The sequence below is a fragment of the Pseudonaja textilis genome, chromosome 3 (assembly GCF_049901715.1).
Source record: "Pseudonaja textilis isolate UNSWEBS1 chromosome 3, rPseTex1.2, whole genome shotgun sequence".
Classification (NCBI taxonomy): domain Eukaryota; kingdom Metazoa; phylum Chordata; class Lepidosauria; order Squamata; family Elapidae; genus Pseudonaja; species Pseudonaja textilis.
In genome coordinates, this window is record NC_141992.1 from 154,045,827 (window position 1) to 154,066,546 (window position 20,720).

The 20,720-nt window shown below is 34.4% G+C and overlaps 1 protein-coding gene across 9 annotated transcripts in view; it reads left to right on the plus strand.

Annotated features, from left to right (window-relative positions):
- Positions 1-20,720, plus strand: part of GREB1L (GREB1 like retinoic acid receptor coactivator) — a 149,556-nt gene that overhangs the window by 58,271 nt on the left and 70,565 nt on the right. For 5 of the 9 annotated variants that reach the window (XM_026699327.2, XM_087931152.1, XM_087931150.1 and 2 more), the window contains 4 exons: positions 7,984-8,086; positions 12,723-12,882; positions 13,011-13,208; positions 18,929-19,105. In XM_026699327.2, coding sequence (XP_026555112.2) covers positions 12,726-12,882; positions 13,011-13,208; positions 18,929-19,105 — 532 coding nt within the window. In that variant the 5' untranslated portion in view covers positions 7,984-8,086; positions 12,723-12,725. Of the gene's footprint in view, positions 1-7,983; positions 8,087-12,722; positions 12,895-13,010; positions 13,209-18,928; positions 19,106-20,720 lie in introns of all 9 variants that reach the window. The other 4 variants (XM_026699328.2, XM_026699322.2, XM_026699324.2 and 1 more) reach the window with 1 other exon arrangement.

Below are 20,720 nucleotides of genomic sequence, written 5' to 3' on the forward strand. Positions count from 1 at the left end.
GACCACATGACTCCGGGAACTACATCTGTCATAAACACATACAGTTGCCAAGCATCCAAATTTTGATCAGTGACCAAAAGGATGCTGCAACAGTCAAGTGTGAAAAATGGTCATAGGTTACTTTTTTCAGTGCCTTTGTAACATTGTGAACTTTGCTGTTGTAAGGTTGTGCCGTTGCCGTTGTAATTTTGTGAATTTTGGTCACTAAACAAACTGTTGTAAATCAAGGACTACCTGTAATTTATGGTAATGTAGACTGAACATATCGTAACACATGGTTTTATTTGAATGATTTATCTATATTTATATAGAAATATAAATCACATAAAGAACCAAGAATTGTTATGAAATATACATGGAAAATGACTATCAAAAAGCATAATTAACTCAAAGTAAATTATCAAATAAAAATGTTGCAGTATGTTCAGTCATTTAGATTTACAGCATGGCAACTGGTATGTGTTTACAACAGTTGGTGTGTCCTGGGGTCATGTGACCAGCTTTTCTGACCTGCTGACTAGCAAAGTCAGAGGGGAAGCCAAATTTCATGTTGCTAACTTAACAATTGCAATGATTCACTTAACAACTGTGGAAATAAAAGTCGTAAAATGGAGCAAAACTTCCTTTAGCATATAATTGACTGACAAACTGAATACTTAGGAAAGCAACCTATTCACTACTAAGCAACCTAAGCACATGCCTAAGGCGCAAAGCGGAAGGGGATTAATACAAAGGTTTCATCCCCGCTTCCCCCAGCTATTATGCCTTTAACTTTTTCATTCTGACACTTGATTTTAGTTTTCAATAAATGTTTCCATTTGCAATTTTCTTTTATAACACTGATTTAAAAAGAATTTAAAAATATTGATAGTTTGCCCTAACCTATGTTATAAGAGAATTATTTGCTTATATTGCTTGCTGCTATTATTTAGTGTTAAATAAAAAAAATTAAAGTCTCTATTTGATATATATAGCCTGGAAAATGGTCTTGAAAAAGACTGAGTTTTTATTTCACCTTCATTACTTATTAAGTCCAAATGTTTTGGCAGTTAAGCAATAGAAGGACCAAAGGGTACCATTGTTGGGCTTGGCTTAGCACATCCTTGGAACGTAATCTGGTCCTGATATAGGAACTGGAAAGTACTAGCTAAAAATTCATTGGAAAAGTCCTAAGCAGGAAATATTTGATAAACTCACACCTCACAGTAGTTGGCAAGTACATATTCCCCATCCAGTTGTGTGAATTGTAAAGCAGCTAAGATAGAAAGAAGAGATTTGAATAGAGAAGAACCTGAGTTCCTAAAATTCTGTTTTGTAGATGAGCTATGTATTTTGGGCTTGAAGGGAAAACTATAAATAAATGTTTGGTTTTAGTTTATGTAAACAATATTCAAATAAGGCAGCTCCTAATTCAGTTTTATCTCATTGCTTTTTTTATTTGAAAACATAAGGGAGTTGAGAAATGTGTTTAGCATTTAAGTTTAGCATTTATTTAAATGAAATAAATGCTGTGCTGTTTTTTACCATCGGTTGTATAATTTGAGGACATACCATCTCTGTCAAAATATCATTAATAGTTAAAAAGTTTTATTTAAAAGTTAATTCAATGAATTCAGTAGCAGAGTGAGAATTGATGAGAACTGTATTTGATAGCTATTGTAATTTATCACTGGACCTAGATTTTGATGAAACAGCAGAATTTATGATATACTATACTTAAAAAGCCTCAAAATATAATTGCAGAATGTGCAAGTCATAACTGAAGTCAGAATGCCCTCACAATGATTTAAGAATTTTGCCCAATGAAATCTCCATTGATGTTATACTGCAGAAATCATAAAATATATTTTGTTTATTGGCTAGGATATTGTTAATTTGAATTAATTTGAATTAAAATGTGCTGATTAGTGATGTGATGGGAGTAAAAAAGTACTGTAAGTCTCCTTATATAACCTTGCCTGATCATAGATCAGTGGGTTTCAATAGCTAATGTAGGAATACTATATCTCTTAATTGTAGATTACATGTAAAAGCATGAACTGTGTAAGGATTGAGTCTGGAAGTTTTTTAAAAACAATTCCCCCCCCAAAACTGGCAGACTTTACTCCTATGACTAGAGGCCAAAAGGAAGATAAATGACGCCCACCCTGTCTTTATTTTTGCAGTGTTTTAAGTCCTGGGGTTTAGCTAAAGGGACTTAGAGAGTTTTTGAAGTGCAAATAGGCTGGTGAAGGGTGAACCCTTTCAGAGTTCCACTTGATGGATTTTTGTCAAGAGAGAGAAGATATTTTGGCACTAGCTGTGATCTGGAAAGCTACAGGGATTTTTTGTTTTGTTTTTGATCAATCATGCATTAAGAACTGGCCTGGGGGAATGCACCTTTTTCCTTGCATTCATATTGGTCTTATTGTGCTTAAAAGTAGCTAATTTTGTAGGATCTTTGGGGGGCGAAATCTAGTCATTAAGACTCAGTAACTCCCATGAGTTGGTAAAGTTGTCATTTCAAGGTCATGTTCTTATCCTAGCAGCTTCTTAGCTAATAGATTCCTGCAACAGGAGGAAATGTGTTGAGCAACCAGTTCTTGTATTTTCCAGATGAATCCCAAAACATGATTGCTATTTGGATGTTTATAAAATGTAATTTTGTTATCAGAAATGGACAACAAAAATAAAGTTTAGCAGAGTTATATGCTAAATAAGCAAAATGAAATATTATGCTACCTGCAAATTTGTATTAAAAAATACCCTCTAAAGAAACCCTTCCATAATATTATGAAAAAGTTCTGAAAACTCAAGGTGTTCTTAAAACTCAAAAAGCCAAATGTTTATCCCAATACAGTACTAATTTTTGCAAGATTCGGCATTCATTCTGCACTGAGGAATAATTAACAATAAAAACATTTCTTTTGAAGGATAAACTCCTTTGTCATGTTTTGAAAGGCACTACATTATTTATTTGTTTGTTTAAATTTAAATTTATTGGCTGTCCAACTCCAGTGGACTCTCGGTCATTACTAAACTAAAACAAAAGAAAGAAAGACCTAAAACAGCTGAAAATATTAAATTACCATCATCCTATTCTTGGGTGTCTAGAAAAAGAAATGTTAGTTAGGGTTCTCATGACTTGTTATCACTGTGGAGTAAAAAAATAATTACCTGATATTTTAGAAACCGGAAACATGAAAAATTATCATCTTATTAGCTTAAGTACTATTTTCTACTAAGAAGCTCAGATTTTAGGGCACAAGTGTACCTAATGTTGCTTTATGATCAAATAAAACAAAGAAATCCTTGCATAAGGAGATTTTAAAGCAGTTTTTCTACCTAGGCAAAATTTTGTAAAATAAAACTCCTTCAGCAGCAAAAACTGTGGTATAACATGAAATATGGTTATTACATCTTCCATGTTTTAGGAATTCAGTCTATCTATCTATAGCTATACACTATTATTAGCATTACATGTTTTCTGTAATAATTGCAACTTTTAGTTATTACTATGTATGTGTTTGTGCTTTGTGTGTATATGTAAGAGAGAAAGTTTTGGATTGAAAAGCGTCATAAAAAAATCCTTGCCTTCTACAGTTTTATTTTCAGTGTATGTATTTCTAAACTAATTATTCCAAATTATTATCTGGACTTGAATTCTACAACTATCAATCCATCAGCAAAGAAATATTTCAATTATGCTAGTCTTTCTTGTTCCATATGGAGTTATTGCATTGAGCTACAACAGTAAAAGTTTATTATTATAAGCATGAGCTAGAGTGATTTGGGATTCTTGTACTCACTTCCTACCTTCTTTTGTTCTAAAGAGGTCACAAGGAGGAGATTGGAAGAAGTAAATGATCTTTTTTATAGAAAACATTATTTTAAATTTCTGGATAAAAATGAATGTGGACAAATGTAAGTTCCTTTGTATAGAAGAAAGAGCACCCATTCAGATTCAGTGGAGGGCTATGTTTTCATATATAGCATCTTTTTAGTTTGTTGTTGGAAGATGTTAATAAAACCTTTTGCTACAAAAGTGATTTATAACTCAACACAGCATCCTTTTCTTACTCTTGTAATGTTTTTTGCTGCTGAAATTGTGTGATAACTGTTGATGCTTGCTTTACAAGTAAATGTTGTTAGATCAGAGAAGATGTGAATTCTCTCATTGGATGTGGAATGGTTCCTTTTGGAGATTTATCTAGATCATGGTTGCCCCAAAGGTCTTTTTACCAAAAGACAACTGGGCTTTTTTTGGTTTATTTTTTTCCTTTGAAAACATTTTGTTTTTCATCCAAGAACTGAAGAAGCTTTTTGAATAAGAAGTAAAAGGTTTTCAAAGAAAAAACAACAACAAAGTCCAGTTGCCTTTTGGAAAAAAGCACCTTTGTGATTCCTTTCAATATATAACAAATTTTATGCTTTAAAGTTTCTTCCAAATTAGCTGAATTATTATATGAATTACTGTTGTCCTGTTGGAGTTTCCACTTTCTTGGTTGAAATATCTGTAGAGATTTTCCTTAAAGAAAGGAATGAAGAAATCATTTTGCCTCTGTTTTAGGAACTGTTTTTTAAACTTTAAACTTAGAATCAACTGTTCATTTTTAAAGAACAATTTGTAAATAAAATGGTCTGGGTTTAACCACCATTTTTGCCAGGTCCATTGTTTGTAATTCTTATCCTGCTTTGATGAGAATAAAAGATTGTTTTATTTTCAAGTTTTTGCTTCATTTTTTCAATTATAAGAGGTTTGCAATCTATTTATTGACTGAGGTAGGGACATGGTATCAAGGCTGTTGTTGTATTTCTCCCTTGACTTCCTAGAGGTGATGTTATCTTTTGTTCACTGAGTGGTATAGTTATTTCTAAGAGCATCTGTCACTTGAAGCATCCTAAGATGGATGAGTCTCAAGTGAACTGCTAGTTGAACCAAATGGTGAAAATAAGAAAAGACAAGGGGGCTGGAGGTTTTCAGAAGAGAGAAACAACATTGTTAGAAGAAAAACACCATGACGGGTCACAGATTGTCATAGTTGAACTCTAGCAGTCATAATCAGAGTTGACTTTTGAAGTCATGGCAACCACTCCATTTGTAAAAGTTGCATTTTGTTATCATTTGAACAGTATATGAAGAAAAAGAACTATATTTTGTGATGTTTTCTGTCAGTGTAGAGAAAAATACTTGGTGATATAGATAAAGCATGTTTTTCAAGGCTGTGATTGATGTGACTAAATTATATTTACAAATATTTCATTTTGTGGTTCCAAAATGTAGCATTTTGTATGGTTATATTTCTTCTGAAAAATATTGTTTTGTTACATTTATTTTATTTGAAACGTTGTTGGATTATTCTATTAGATCTTATTTCTTCATTAAGAAATCAAAGAATTCAAATTTTCACATTACTCCAGTTCAGAAAGTAGCTATGTGGTTTTACAGTTCATTTGATTGCATTTGTCACACGTATCTGAATGGAAGCACAAAGCTATTTTTATTTTAAAAATATTGCCATTTTGCTGCTGAGGACAAAATGGCAGAATGTGTCTTTTACTTGCAAGAGGCTTCTCTGATTATGCCTACCTATTAGAACCAGTGGCTTGAAAATGATTTCATCAGTTTGCTTGCTTGCTATGTTCAATCATGAGGTGGGAATCAGGAGTGGAAAAGGCAAAGAAATTAAGATGATTAGAAGCTTTAAAGCTTTGTGAATGGTAGAGTAGCTCCCTCCTCAATGAATGTAAATAATAGATGAAAGACTGAGAATGACAACAAAGGCTCAGGGTGCTTAAGAGAATGTGTGCAGCCTGAATGGAGGTCTGTGGCTCAGGGCCAAAGGTCTTCGCTTTGAATGTAATTAGAAGACAACACAAAGATGTCATTACTAGCAGGTGAAATGTTCAGCACGTGGCCTCAAAAATAGCAGTTTTAGTCTTTATGACTGTTGAAATTGGATTATGAACTTTAATTATTATTTTTTAAAGGCTTTGCAAGGTGTCCCCACAGTTTGTTCTGAAACAATATAGCTTGACTTTGATCATCATCACTGTTGATTCTCGTAAAACTTAATACAATGGTGTGGATTAGAGTTGAAGCAACCAGCAAATCAGAAAGTGTTGATTTCCTAAGGATCTCCTGCAATATAGTGTTAGACATGTTTTCTGTTCAGTGAGAGGCTAATTAATTTGTGTTGTGGAAAGCAATCAGAAACTTTGTTTGGTATAATATTGCACCGTTGCAAATGCATTGCCTGAACCTAAGTTATGCTGCTTGTTTATGAGGGCATCATACACACAAATACACACATATACACAGACACACACACCAGAAAAATTTGGATTAGCAGAACTGCCATTCAAGGTCATGTTTCAGTGCCAGCAGCTCCTTCAAAAAACAAAAGCTTCCTATATAGAAGGAAATATTTCTGGACACCTTGAATTTTCAGTTCCCAACCAGAAGAGGTTATGTGAAAGAACGGTAGAATTATATTTATTTATTTAGCATTTGCAGATAAAAACAGTGGCATTAGTAAACCACATGACAACCAATTATATAGAGCCTTATTAAAACTTGGCTCTCCTCCACTCCTGCAACCACTATTGTGTTCGATAAAGTTCTTTATTGCTGAGACTGACAAAAATGGTTTCCTCCTGTGGTTAGACCACTTACACAGGTTTTTGTTCAAGTAACCTCAGATTACAATGTAATTTATATTCCCATTCTCCTCTGACTACCCATATGCCAGGGATTCAGACGAACATCATATACATACATACATACATACATACATACATGTATATATGTATCACATATGTGTGTATGTATACATGTGTGTGTATGTATACTATCCTTTTGATTTTATATTACCCAGTGTATGTTAATGGATAATGTTGCTTAATTAATCCCTTGAATATTGCAAATTTAAAATATTAAGACATTTCAACTTTTCCCCTCCACATGTTACTAAGGTAAGTTGGTACCATAGAATATTAGATTTATCTTTTATTTAGAATCAAAGATCTTACTATATTAATAGCATGTTTTAAAAAATATTTTAGAGAATATATGCTTAATTTGTAGTCTGTGTATTACCATCATCTTCATTAGAGCCGATTATTGTTTAATACTTTCCTCAGTATATAACTAGCTTATGTAAAGGCTAGTAACATGTAACATGCTTTGTTTCTAGATTTTTATTTGAGACGGTTTTTAGGACACATTCAAAAAATAAGTAATCAAATGGTAGTCCCCCTGACTAACCCAAACTGGCTAGATATATTCTGTGATGAACAAGTTGACAAAACAAATATACATGAATAGTACCTGAATTGGCTTAAATTTCCATACAGTACCTCTTTTGTTTTCAAGATCTGATATATACTGTAGATGATGGATGGATGATGTGTGTGTGTCAGTCTCTCAGTGTGTGTGTAACATTCTCACTGCTTCCAACATGGTGAGAGAAAAATTGCAGATTTTTTTCTCTGTTGTAGTACTCTAGTTTTTTTTTTGAGAAAGTTAAGGGCAGTACAGTTTGGTCAGGTTTTATGATCAGATATTTTGACAGTATATGTATAGTAACCTTAGATGTAGTTAGAGTCCTATTGGGTTCAATGGGGAGCACTTCAAAAGTCAAAGCAATAATAAATAGTTAATTACAAAATAGTACAGCCACCTTGTGCAGAGGTTAGGGTGTTGGCCTAGGAAACAAGAGGCTGTTTTAGTCCCATTTTGGGCATGAAAGCCTTTTGGATCCTATCTCTCTCTGCCAATCTGTCTCTCAGGTTTGCTGTTGTAGGGGAAATAGGAGGAGGAAGGAGTATTATGCATCTTTACCACCTTGAATAATAAAGGCAAGATAAAAACCAAATAAATAAATACTGTTAAGAAGCTCTGCTTTTTTTTTTTTTTTTTTTTGCATAGTCTTGAAGTATTTGCTGCTATATCAGGATTTAAATCTGGCATCTACAATTTTAAACTATTTTATTATTCCACAGGTGTCTAAAATTTTCAGCAGCCTGAATCAAGCAGCAGCGGAATAACTTTGACCAATCATCCATCATGAATGTATTTAACGAAGGTTGAATAACATAAAAGAAGGTAGTATTGTTTTCATATTTGCAATGCATTTCTCATTAGTAACATTTTCAATGGCAGCAAGAGTACAATAGTTTGTGTCAATTTGATATAATTATGATGTTTGTATGAAACTATTATAATTAAATGGTTAATTTCAATCTTTTAATTGAGTGCACTATCCCACACCCTTTCTTTTATGTGCACTACCACATGGTCATCAAAACCTTAGAGGGTTACCACTGAAGGCTAGGTAGGTCTGTGTTCACCATAGAATTCATCTACAGGGTTACAAAATTAAATAAAAATAAATTCAAATTTTAAAATATTTTTCAGTTGCTAAAATGTAGAATCATCAAATATTGCAAGATTTTGGCAAAGCATATTGACAATATCATGAAATGTTTGCTAATAAAAAATGGAAAGATCTATGTGTTCACAAACAAAACAGTTGTAATACTCTTGATTGCCTGTGGTTGCCAGAATATATATTCAGTACCATTGTCATAAAATACACAAATCTTGAAAATTATGTTAATGTGTGTTTCTAAGAAATCATATAACATTACAATTACTGAAATTTATGAAAAAATAAGTACTATTAAACTATTAAAAGAGTTCTACAAGTTATACTCGACTTATGACCACAATTGAACCCAAAAGTGCTGTTGCTAAGTGAAACATTTGTTAAGTGCATTTTGCCCCATTTTACAACCTTTCTTGACACAAGTGAATCACTGCCGTTGTTAAATTAGTAATGCATTTGTTAGGGGAATCTGGCTTCCCCATTGACTTTGCTTGTCAGAAGGTCATAAAAGGTGATCACATGATCCCGGGACATTGCAAATGTCATGAATATGAATCAGGTACAAAGCGCCTGAATTTTGATCATGTGACCATGGGGGTGGTGCAACAGTTATAAATGCGAAAATGGTCACAAGTCATTTTTTTCAGCGCTGTGATAACTTTGAAAAGATACTAAATGAATTGTTGTAAGTTGAGGACTACCTGTATTTAAAATGTTTTAATGTAATGGCATTACACCATTAATAAAAGGTTAGAGGTCCTAAACATGTCCATGAGTAAGAAGTTCCACAATGAGAGGTGGCATGATTAGTATACTGCCAAAACAAACAAAGCGTTTTGAGTTCCTATCACCAACTAAAATTCAAAAGTTGAACTGGATTAATGAGCATTCCCAAATCTTTCAGCGGGAAAGCAAGCATCAGTGGTAGGTCTGAGTTTTCCAGTCAGGAACACTTCATCAGTCTTGTGTACTTTAAACTTCATTTTATTTATCCATATTTAGCATATATTACAGCAATAAGTCACACATTTAGAAATTAAGAATAAAAACCAATTTAACAGTGAATCTGATGAATAGTGTTTTAGTCTGTCAAAATGTACTTTCAATAAGAAAGGATACAATATTGATCCTTGGGGAGAGAGATGTCCATGACTTTTGATACCTTTTATGGGATAGTTTCGAAATGAAACAGAGAAACCATAATAAATGAGATGAGGCCAGAAATGATGTCTTTTGAGGTTTCCTCCAACTAAATTGATTTTGTAAATTGAAATAATTTTATTTAAATCAAACACTTGATGCACATGAGAGTTTGTTGAATTTTCCTGTAAAATATAATCTATAGAAATCAAAGGGGAAAACAGAATGCATATTATTTGAACAAGAGAGGTCAAATAACTTATATGTTCTTGCTGTGGATGAATTGGACTGGCTTGACTTACTTTATTTGTAACATTGGACTCCTATTGTTCCTTGTTGTTCTTAAAAAAAATCCTCTCGTATTTCTCAGAGGCTGAAGATCTGTGTCTGTTTTATGACCTGCTGTATCCTTAAGGCCAGGAGGCCCCTTAGAGCATTCAGACCCAGTAAAATAAGAGGGTCATTGCCATCATCCAGGTCCTAATTGTTGCTTTCTGGTTGCCACATAGACACCAAGAGCTGTGGGAACATCTGGGTCCTAGTAGCAAGAGTGGGGGAGGGTGCTGCTGGCATTTTGTTTCACCAGGTGCTCAGAGGAGGAGGCCGTCCTCTTTTTTGATATAGGAGTTAAATTCTGTGGCCCCTGAAGTGAAGTTGCAACAATTGCAGAGGTCATAAGACAGCTGAGTGGGGGTCAGACACGGTGGGGTGTATTTTGTTACTTAGTAAAAGAAGGGATATCCTAAAACCTTTAAAGTGTTTTCTTGAAATCTCTGTTGTTGGAAGGTTTTTATGAGTCTGATGCAAAAAGTACTGATTTAGGTAAGAAAGGCTGCTTTTGTCTTAAGTGAAAGGACAACCCTTACCAAATGTTTAAAGCTTTGGTGGTACATTCAGCAAAAGACAAGGAGATCAAGACAAGTCGCTTTGCAGAGTTAGATTTTTAAATAGTATTTCACTCACCCTCATAATATTTGAGCGCTCTTCATTTCAGATTAAGCATTTTAAGTCATTTGTTACTAGGGAAAAAATGGAGCAGAACTTCTTGCTTTTTTGGTCTTAGATGAAATGAGAGTGAATAATCAAAAGCATTTTAGCTTAACTGAGCTGTTTTTAAGTAGAGGCTGAAAGGAAGGGCCTCAGTTCATTAAAGATAACAATTTAGAAAGCGAAGTCTGCAGCCCCCAAGTCTTCAGTTCCCAATTGTTTTATTTAAGCTGGAACTTGCAGACAAATATAGAGGGAACATGTTTTCAGATTAAAATACAAGGAAAGAATAAATCTTTGGCACTTGCCCAAAAAATATTGGAATATGCAAACCAATATCGGAATGGCTATTTTTGTCTAAGGCAAATTATTCATTATTTTTAATGCTGTCTGGCTGTCTTATGTTCAGATAAATGAAGAAGGCATATATTATTAGGTGCCAATTTTTTCTTTAAATAATAAGTTTCCAATTGATCCGTGGGTTCTTTTTGTAGCTACAAATTGCAAATATATTACATTGGCATATTAGTCAAGCAGTGAGAGGGGTGAGAAAAGGCGTTCCTTTTCATCTGTGACAAAGGACATGGAAGAGGCACATAGGTATAAGTATAATGAATTTTATTGTAGTTGATAAATGTGACCCGAATTTTCATTGGAAACTGAATTGGAAAATAGTAGCACTCAGGAAAGAATACAATTGTAAAAATTTTAAATGGAATTTCTAATTTTCTATTGAGTATTAAAAAATATTTCATTTTTGTTGTATTGTTAAGGTGTCTTTGTGAACCATAGATATCAAAAGTTGCTAACATATTTTAATGTCTATGGAGATTCTCAAGTCATCCAGATCATGGTTGCCCTAAAGGTGCTTTTTCAAGAGGCAACTGGACTTCCTTGTTTTTCTTTGAAGATGTTTTGCTTCTCATCCAAGAAGCAGAATTACCATAAATTGTGAATTTTTAGAAGATGGATGATATCAGTTAATCATAGGTAGGGACTTTAAATAATTTGAAAGGATTTATAGAATCTAGGAAGATGGGGAAGAAATGGAAAAGAAGATATAAAGCAGATATATAAGAAATTTGTTGGTTTTCAAAGGGCTTACAATCTTGGTAATTTTAAGAAAGGCTAATAGTTTTATGAAGCTATTACAAATTCAAAAACACTGAATTATATAATGAGATTATATAGCTACTGTGTTACTGAAGACATGGATTAACATTACAAGTATGCCGATATTATAATTTAATACCTTACATCCTATTAACTGAATTAAAATTGCTATGGTAGTAAGTTAGAAGAATACTCAGAAAATTTGCTTCAAGATTACAATTACAGTGTGTTGCTGTAATTCATATGTCATTCAATTGCAACATCAAATGCAATTAATTAGATTTAAAGCCATAAACTTATTGAAGTTCCAATGATTTATCTGGACTTAGTTTTTTTTCTAAAGCAACATTAATTATGGGAAGAGGCATGTGGTAGATCGTATCTTCAACTTAACTATTTAGAAGTGCATAGCACAGTCTGTCCTTAACTGAACTTAGCACACTTTAATGGAAAGTGTTTGTGTGCATTCCATTAAGTAGGTAAGCATTCTGCTAAAGTTGCTTTAATTTGAATCCTGAGCATTTTCTGAGCTTTTCTTCAAAATGACCGTTTTCATGGTGTATTGGTTATAACTTTTCTTCACAGGCACAGGTTTCCTTTTCAGTACTATTTTTCTTTTATTAAGACATTTGTTTATTATGCTTTCTCAAGTGGATCTCTGTATGACCTCCATTTCATTGACATTCAGTTGGGGGAAGTAGCCAGTCCAGCCAAAACAAAATTACTATCACATTTGCATGAAATAAATAAAGTAGAAAGCAAATACTCGCAAAACAGATAATGTTTTTAACTGTTCGTCCTTGAAGATCTCTATATACTGACTTTTATCTGAACATTTCCTGTGCTGCACCTGAAGTCTGTCATGGTCCTTTTTAATTTACACTGATGCTCAAGAGAGGTAAAAGTTAAAAGAAAAGGTGGATGAAAAGCAGACTGGCAAAATCAAGAACAAATATTCCTTCTTCAAGATGGTTTTTTAATGGTTTCTTTACCATTGCTAGTATTTTATCCTTGCAATGTGCACTGTTACAAAATACTGGTTCAAACATCACTTCTGCTTTCCATAATAAAAGAGTGAAATACTTAGCCTTATTATTTTTATTTTTTTAACAGACCATGGGGAATTCTTATGCAGGGCAACTGAAATCTGCCCGTTTTGAAGAAGCTCTTCATAACTCCATAGAGGCCTCCCTCAGGTGTAATAATGTGGTTCCTCGGCCCATCTTCTCCCAGCTCTATCTTGATCCTGAGCAGCCTCCTATTTTGCCGGAAGGTAACCAAGCAAGTATGGCATATTGTTCTTATGCTATGTAAAATGTTTATTATTTTTAAAGTTTTTCAGAGGTATACTTTTTAAAAGTATATGTGATAGACTTTTTTTTTTTAAATCATGCATTCCAGATGTGAAACCAAAAGTTGAAGAGCTAGACAAAGAATTGATGCATCGTTATACCCAGAATGGAAGTTTGGATTTTTCCACCAGCCAGACTATTAATGAAACAGAAGAAGATGAGGAGGATGAAGACATGTCTGATTCCAATAGTCCTCCAATCCCATATGCACAAAAACCTGCCCCAGAAGGATCTTGCACTACCGATGGTTGGTTTAAATCTTCCCTATCTAACATTTCATGTAGAATCAGAACTGTCTGTGGCAGAGCAGTTATCAATTGATGAAAACAGTTTGCCTCCTTTGTATGTATATGTTCTACATGTGATGTCACAGGCATACAGGAAAAGGTTGCTTTAACCTTTTTAAGGGTACTATAACTTTCACAGAAGGGTCAGGCCCTGCAGAATACTACTTAGTGCAAAGTGAGAAAGAAAAAACTTTTCGCTAAGGATACATTTGTGATATAAACATATAACCTTTAACATATAATATATAACAAAATCTTTAAGAAGTCATAACAGGACAATATAATGTCTGTGTCTAATTTGAAGCTAGTTCTATTTGGTTCATAGAACTTCTCCAAATATTAAGGTTTTATAATACTTTTTGACATGCTATAATATTTAGGGCTCCTTTATGAAGTATTTTATTCAGTTAAAATTGGACTGACTTGCTTGCATGCAAACTAAATGCAAGATTAAAGTCTGAATCTGTTACTTCAGGAACAAGCAATATTGGAAATAACTCAGATTGTTGTATTCTTAAACAGCCTTGTAAGAAGTGATCCAGGAGACATAGTTTATTTAATTCCTATATCATAACATTAATAATAATTTTAGTTAACATGTTTAAGATTCAAAACATTCTTCAATCATTGTACTTCATGAAAATTAATTTTTTCTTCTAAACTATCTTCTAAATATCTTCTAATTATCTTCTAAAAACCCAGAATAGGTCAGGCAATATTTTTCTTAACCCAAAAATGAAACATGGGCTATGTATTTTTGGAATAGTACTATTCTGGTTAACTTTACAATTAAAATAAGAAACTTAGATTATACTTTTAGATACAATTCGGCTTGTCTTTCTGGTGGCACTAGGCAAAAATATATTTTAACAACTTGTATGAATAAAATGTTTTGTTCATTAAAGAAAGCAATCTCTTTCCCGCTTCCCAAATCTGAAAGTTTTCACATAAAATGCAGTTCAGGTTGCAAAGAGTTCTAAAGTGAACATACACCAGAAGAGAGATTTATCTACAAAAGTTAGATTCTTGAGAATTACTATGGACGTTGTTTTAGACAACAAATTTTTGCTTCTTTTCAGACTAGTTTCATTTTAAACTTCATCCACTTCTATGATCTTTGTGCTTTCCTGCCCTTATTTCTCTTGCCAAAAGATTGACAAATTATTTGCACTAGATTAAGGTTGCAGTATGAAACATGCTTACCTGGAAACAGATTTCACTGAATTTACTGAGACCAAAATAGACATATACTGAATCATACATATAAATCATAGCAATTACATTGCTGGGATCAAGGCTGTATGGAAAATCCAAGTTATTGCTATGGGAAATGTGAAAGCCATGATAAAACAAATGATGTACTGAATATGTTCAGCAAAAAACTGTTTGATAAGGTTAATATTAATCCTCTCTTGGATCAGAACAGCAAGTGTTTCCATTCACCCAGCTCATCAACTTTCCCTAAAACATCCTGTATTTTGTTTGGTGATATTCTGTTCCATTGTAAGCACTGTAAGCACAATATGGCAAGTCCAAAATATACAATTGATTTTCTGAAAAAGAATGCAGTCCTAGATCAAATGATTTTTTACTTTAAAAACTTGAACTTCATGTAGAGACTATAGAGACTATAAGTATCTAGCATATGATGTCTCTGTGGGGCTATTGAAGCAGAACGGGTCAATTAGGTAGTAGATATGGCCCTACCATTGGACAGAATGTCATCTTGGACAACAGATGCTCGGCAACAGCATCAGTCTTCTGGTCTTTCCCCTCCATTAGAGAAGCAAGCTATGTATTTTGGCACGGCACCTTGCAATCTTTGAATTAATGTATTGTCATCAGTTGCTGTTAATACTGACCTGTTTCCTATCTATTGAAGGAATATCAACTGTGGACTTATTTATATTCTGAGGATGGAATGAAGGATGAGGGAAAAAAAACCCTCTTTTTTTTTCCTTCTTGTAATATATACTCATTTCTACATGATTGGTTAGACTAAGAAAGAAACATTGGCTGCTCTGGCACATGGTACTCCCTAATGGATTGCGGGGGCATGGGGAACAACAATATGATGACAGTTAGTAGTAGCATATTTTGCTGTTTCATTTGCTTTCAGGGAGTTGTAGCACAAATTAATTTTGCAATTCAATGTGGTAATTTTCTTATTTCAGTGTCAGTAAGCATGTATTCAATCTCTGTGGTCTTTTTACTCAACTGTTTATTTTTTAAGTGACTTTAATAAAACCTCCAGAACAGGTGTGTCAAGCGCACAGCTCATGGGCCAGATGCACACCCACACCCGGTTTAGCGAAAGGGAAAAAAGTCATGATGCCATCATGATGATAGAATTTGACACTCTTGCTCCAGAGTATGTGTAAAATAAAAATATTTTTTTTAGTTTACCTATTGGTTCATTTATAAGATATGTATTCTGTTTTTATTCTGTTTTTAAACAATCAAGGCTATTATTTATTACTGATGATGTGGTTTGGTTATTAAGTGCAATATGAGAGAGAGCCAGATTGAGGCCTAAGTTACTCAGTGACTCTGAAAATACCAAATGGATATGACTGTGAACTGCATTTTAATGTAAATCTTAGTATGTAATTTCTAATGCAAAACCCTTATCTTAAAGTAGCAAAAAAACAGGTCTGTACCTCACAAAAGAGATGGTAAATTGTTACGGTTAAAGAAAGGGGGACAGAGACAATTTTTACTTTACACAATTTCAGACTTTTTTGTTTGTATTTTCACAGCTGTGTTGGCCAAACTCTTTTCTTCTTAATTGCTTAAAAGATGGCTGTAGAATGCAAAGATCAGTGTTTCTGGAAAACAGAAGTATCTTAATGGCAATTTATTAGAGGATATGTTGATTCAGTTCTGAAAAACAGCAAGCTTTTAAACTCCAATAATAATCGATTGAATGGACACCACTGAAAATTGAGCCTAATGAATTGCTCCAGGGATTTGTATTTTGCATTTCCTTGGAATAAGAATATAAAGGGTTTTTTTGTTTGTTTTTACTTAAGAGAAGTAAAATGCATCCCTTAATTATCTGCTGTTTTGAGCTCATGCTGCAGTCTTTAATTCAAAATGCTAATGTCTTTTGTTCAAAACAACAGAATTGCAAAGACACTCATTGCATTCTGGAAAATAATATTGTACTCTGCCATAAGACAATAGCTATTAGCTAATGTTGGCTAAAATGAGCAGTCTGCGTTTTTATAAAACTGTTCAATATTTAATTTCTAGAATCTAATGAATGCTGCACCTTTGATATTCACTAAGTTTCAAAAGATCCAAGGACCCAATCCTCAATTGTAATTTAACAGAATATTCAAATACAAATATTGTAAATTAAAGAACAGATAGTGCAGATACCTTGCTCCAGAATTTTACACTCTTTAAAGAGAAATTTGTTTAGCTTCCTTTCCTTTTTTCTCTTTATTTCTTGTCTAAAATGTTTTTAATAAGAAAGGAGAGTAATTTTAAAGACATTGCAACTTATTGCAATGATTTATGTGACCCAGTATGTTACAGAATTTAAGGATTTTAAATCCTACAGCATTTCCTCCAGTTTCTGCTTAGACAAGAACTGTTTGTTATGTCTTAGCACTATCTAATGCATCTAACAGCAATAATGTATGTGACACAGCTTAACGATGATGGGTGAGAGAGGCGGATGCTAGCTCGGTCAGAAATAGCTTACAGAATGTACAGTAAGATGGTTAAAATCATTAAGAAATGTAAATAAGAATATATAAAAATGTACTTTAAAAATATAGTGTCTTAGAAGTCACATAAAGAAAACAAAAATGCTTGTCTTTCCTAAAGAAATTAGCAAATATGGATGGATGGATTTTTTGTTTTACTTTAAGTAAACAATAGATTTTGGCACAGTGAAATGTTCTTGAAATGAAAACATTAAGACGTTTGAATTTCTCTCAGAGAAATTCAAAACTGGCTATAGTTCTTTCTCTTTATATTTTGTTTCTATGATCAGTTAAATTTATTTTGCCCTTTGTAACACCATTTTGTCAGTTAATACCCCTTCTAGCACTTTTCCAGCTAAAGGTGTAGAATACTGTTGGTTGTAATTAAGACTACCCTGCTCTTCCTTATCAGTTGTGGTATTTGCTTTCCTTATCTTCATCTCTATGTGCCTCTGGCCATAGCCATTCTCTCTTATATACCATAGCAGTAATTGCTACTGTTCATTGTTCACTGTAATTGTTACTGCTGAGTGATCTAAAATGATGATTGCATGCATAAGGAACATTTAGATCATTTGGTCACCCAAATAATATTGGATGAGCACATTTATGGCAAACAAACAATAAGGCTATGTGATTTTTTTAATCATATTTTATATAAACACAATGTTATTCAACCAAATGTAGCAAAAGTAGATGCTACATAGTTAAAGCTACAAAGAAGTTTAAGTTCAAGATGGACATTGTGAGGAACTTGTAAACTGTATTGTACGAACTATCACAGGGCTCTCCAACCTTGGCAACTTTATGCCTGGAGGACTTCAAAGCTGGCTGGGGAATTCTGGGAGTTGAAGTCCTCCAGGCTTAAAGTTGCCAAGATTGGAGACCCCTGAACTATCAGACAGTGAAATGAGTTACCACATGAATCAGTTCTTGACTAGAGGAAATCAAACAGCTGTTTTGCACTAGAACTTGCAAACCCTCCCCCAAATGAATCCAGACTGAACATTTGGCTGTTCCCCCTTTGGTGATGTCATTACACCAACAATCATATTTCTACAGTCCTAAGGTTCCCCCCGCCCCTTTATATGTGTAATCCACAGTGAAAGAAAATTGCTTGCCCCAGCTTCAAATTGAGGTGCAAATGGCCCTTGCAGTTTCAACATGGAAGGAATCAGTGAGAAGTGGTTTTGGGGAAAAAGTGTGTCTTCTGAATAATTCCTCCTGACTGAAATAGTCCCAACAGGCACACTGTCCTCCATCTGTAGCAGAAAACAGTTCTTTGTAGATGAAATTTTTTTGCATAATTGTAGACATCTATGTTCCTGTGAGTCACACTCATTGTTCATCAACCTAGTATCCTCTATTAAAGCAGAGTTCCTATGAGATGCTGTGAACTACTGCTAGTTTAATCCAAATAATCTGGAGCAGCTGGGAAAGCTCGTTTGGATTTAGGAGTTTAGCGGCATCTTCCAGTTGCTAAGGCAGTTTGCCTGTATTTCATCCAGATATGGCATCCTATTAAAAGTATTGTTGTTTAGGTTGATAGTACACAGCTGCACATTTGATTCACAAAGAGAAAAGGAAGGCATCTTTTGTATTCAATTGTTCTTCCGGAGCAGGAAGAAGGAGGTGGCAAAATATTATCTTTCTATTTGTTATGACCATTTTTTGTGTACAAGAAATAAACTCTGTCAAACGTATAAAATGAACATTACTAGCATAATACACTATTGCTGACTTCTCTCCCTGTGAGGACAGTGCATAAACGCCTAATTTTGCTTCATGAATCTACATTTGTTTTATATAAGTAATTCATCTAGTATTCTTTCCCCATGATAAACTGATGAACCAGGTAGCTGTTTCGTGAAAGGGGAAGGGGTTAGAAGTACGAAGCCCAGAGTGACCAATGCACTTGGAAGTTTTTCTAAATGGTTGTTTCATGATGTATCCTTTCTTTTCAGGTTTTTGTCAAGCCGGCAAAGATTTGCGATTAGTATCGCTGCGTATGGAACAGATTGATATCCCACCAGGCTTCCTGTTGGTTGGAGCTAAGTCTCCAAATCTTCCTGAGCATATTCTAGTCTGTGCTGTTGATAAAAGATTTCTGCCAGATGACCATGGAAAAAATGCACTTTTAGGTAAGTAAGAATTCATTCATAATTCCATATAACATGAAAGATTTACAAATGACTGAATTTATGTTATATTGCAGTGGTGGCTAACCATTTTTGGCTCCTATACCGAAAATTGCACATACGCCAGCACCCAGAAGGCAACGCGCACTGCCCCCCATGTCCCCGTGCATGCACATGTGAATCCCTCTGCATGCACTGTGCATCTCTGCACATGCGAGCAAGACCCCCCCGCACATCCCACACATCTCTGCACATGTACGCGCATCTCCCGTGTACCCCCGTGCACACATGCCAGATACCCAACAATCAACTGTCAGGCAGGCGGCACATGCACATGCACAGTGGGGCTCTTCTGGGTGACCTCTCACCTGCCGGCAGAAGTGGCTCTGCGTGCTACTTCCGGCACACATGCGATAGGTTCGCCATCAGGGTTATATTGGATTGATTCACTTCAAAGCTTTCTCCCTGTACTATTCTGAGATATTTTTGGAAAGGTTTTTCAATTAGAGAAAAATTTGTTTTTCACTTCGTTAAGTGCTGTCAATATTAAAAAAATCTATTAAGAGAGTCATTATAGAGACAGGCTTGAGATCCAAGGGATTTTTTTTCTTCAAAGGGAAAGTTTAATAAGAAAGTTACATACTCTACTAGAATGACTGTCTTTGACCTTTCTTTTTCGTCAATTCTCTCAGAGGTCCTCAATTTACAACCATTTATTTAGTGACAATTTGAAGTTACAGTGACACTGAAAAAAGTGACATGACCATTTTCACACTTATGAGTGGATCCAATCTGGGTTGGTTACCAGGACCTGTTGAGGTAATTCCCCATTAGGAGAATGAGCGCAGACAGGGAGACGTATTTGAGAGTAGTGTTTGAATAATACACACACAGCACACAGATACACTGTACAGTAAATGTAGGTTTTTTACTTCCAGAAACGTTTAAGCAAAGTTCAAGATAAGCACTCTCCAACAGAAGGAAACAGACACGCTAAGACTTCTTCTGAGACTAAGACTAAGACAACCCAGGTTTCTGGCTCCATCTTATGACCGTTTGAGAAACCATACCTAATTACAGTTTTGCATTTTCTTAAAAGAGACAGTATTAAAATGTCTATCCTGGTTTATATATTGTCCAACCCAAACAGCTGTTAGGTGACTTACATTCCTAACAGGACCAAAGGTTTAGTTTTTCGAATTTTTAAACTTGTGCTGGAACCCATCCTCAGGGAACTTCTCACTACCAGAATGTGTACTTTGGCTATTCTATGTATAATATTTATGTGGTGCCTGGTTGGGCGTGGCTTCTTATTGGTTGATTGGGGTGTTGATTACCAGCTATTTAGTTTCCTTGTGCTGTCAAGTCCTCGGCTCCTAAGTACCTGGTGGTAAATCAGCACTCCGGTTGACTGAGAAGGGGCCCAGACTTCAAATATTTCCCTGGCTGTCTTTGTACCTGCTTGGCTAACAAACTTATTAGCAGTGAAATTGAATGTATGCCCCTGTTCATTACAATGTGAGGCTATCAATGAGTTTAAATCTCCTCATCTGACCACTCACCTGTGTTCTTGCAATCTGGTGGTTAGCTTCCTCCCCATTTGTCCTACATACTCACA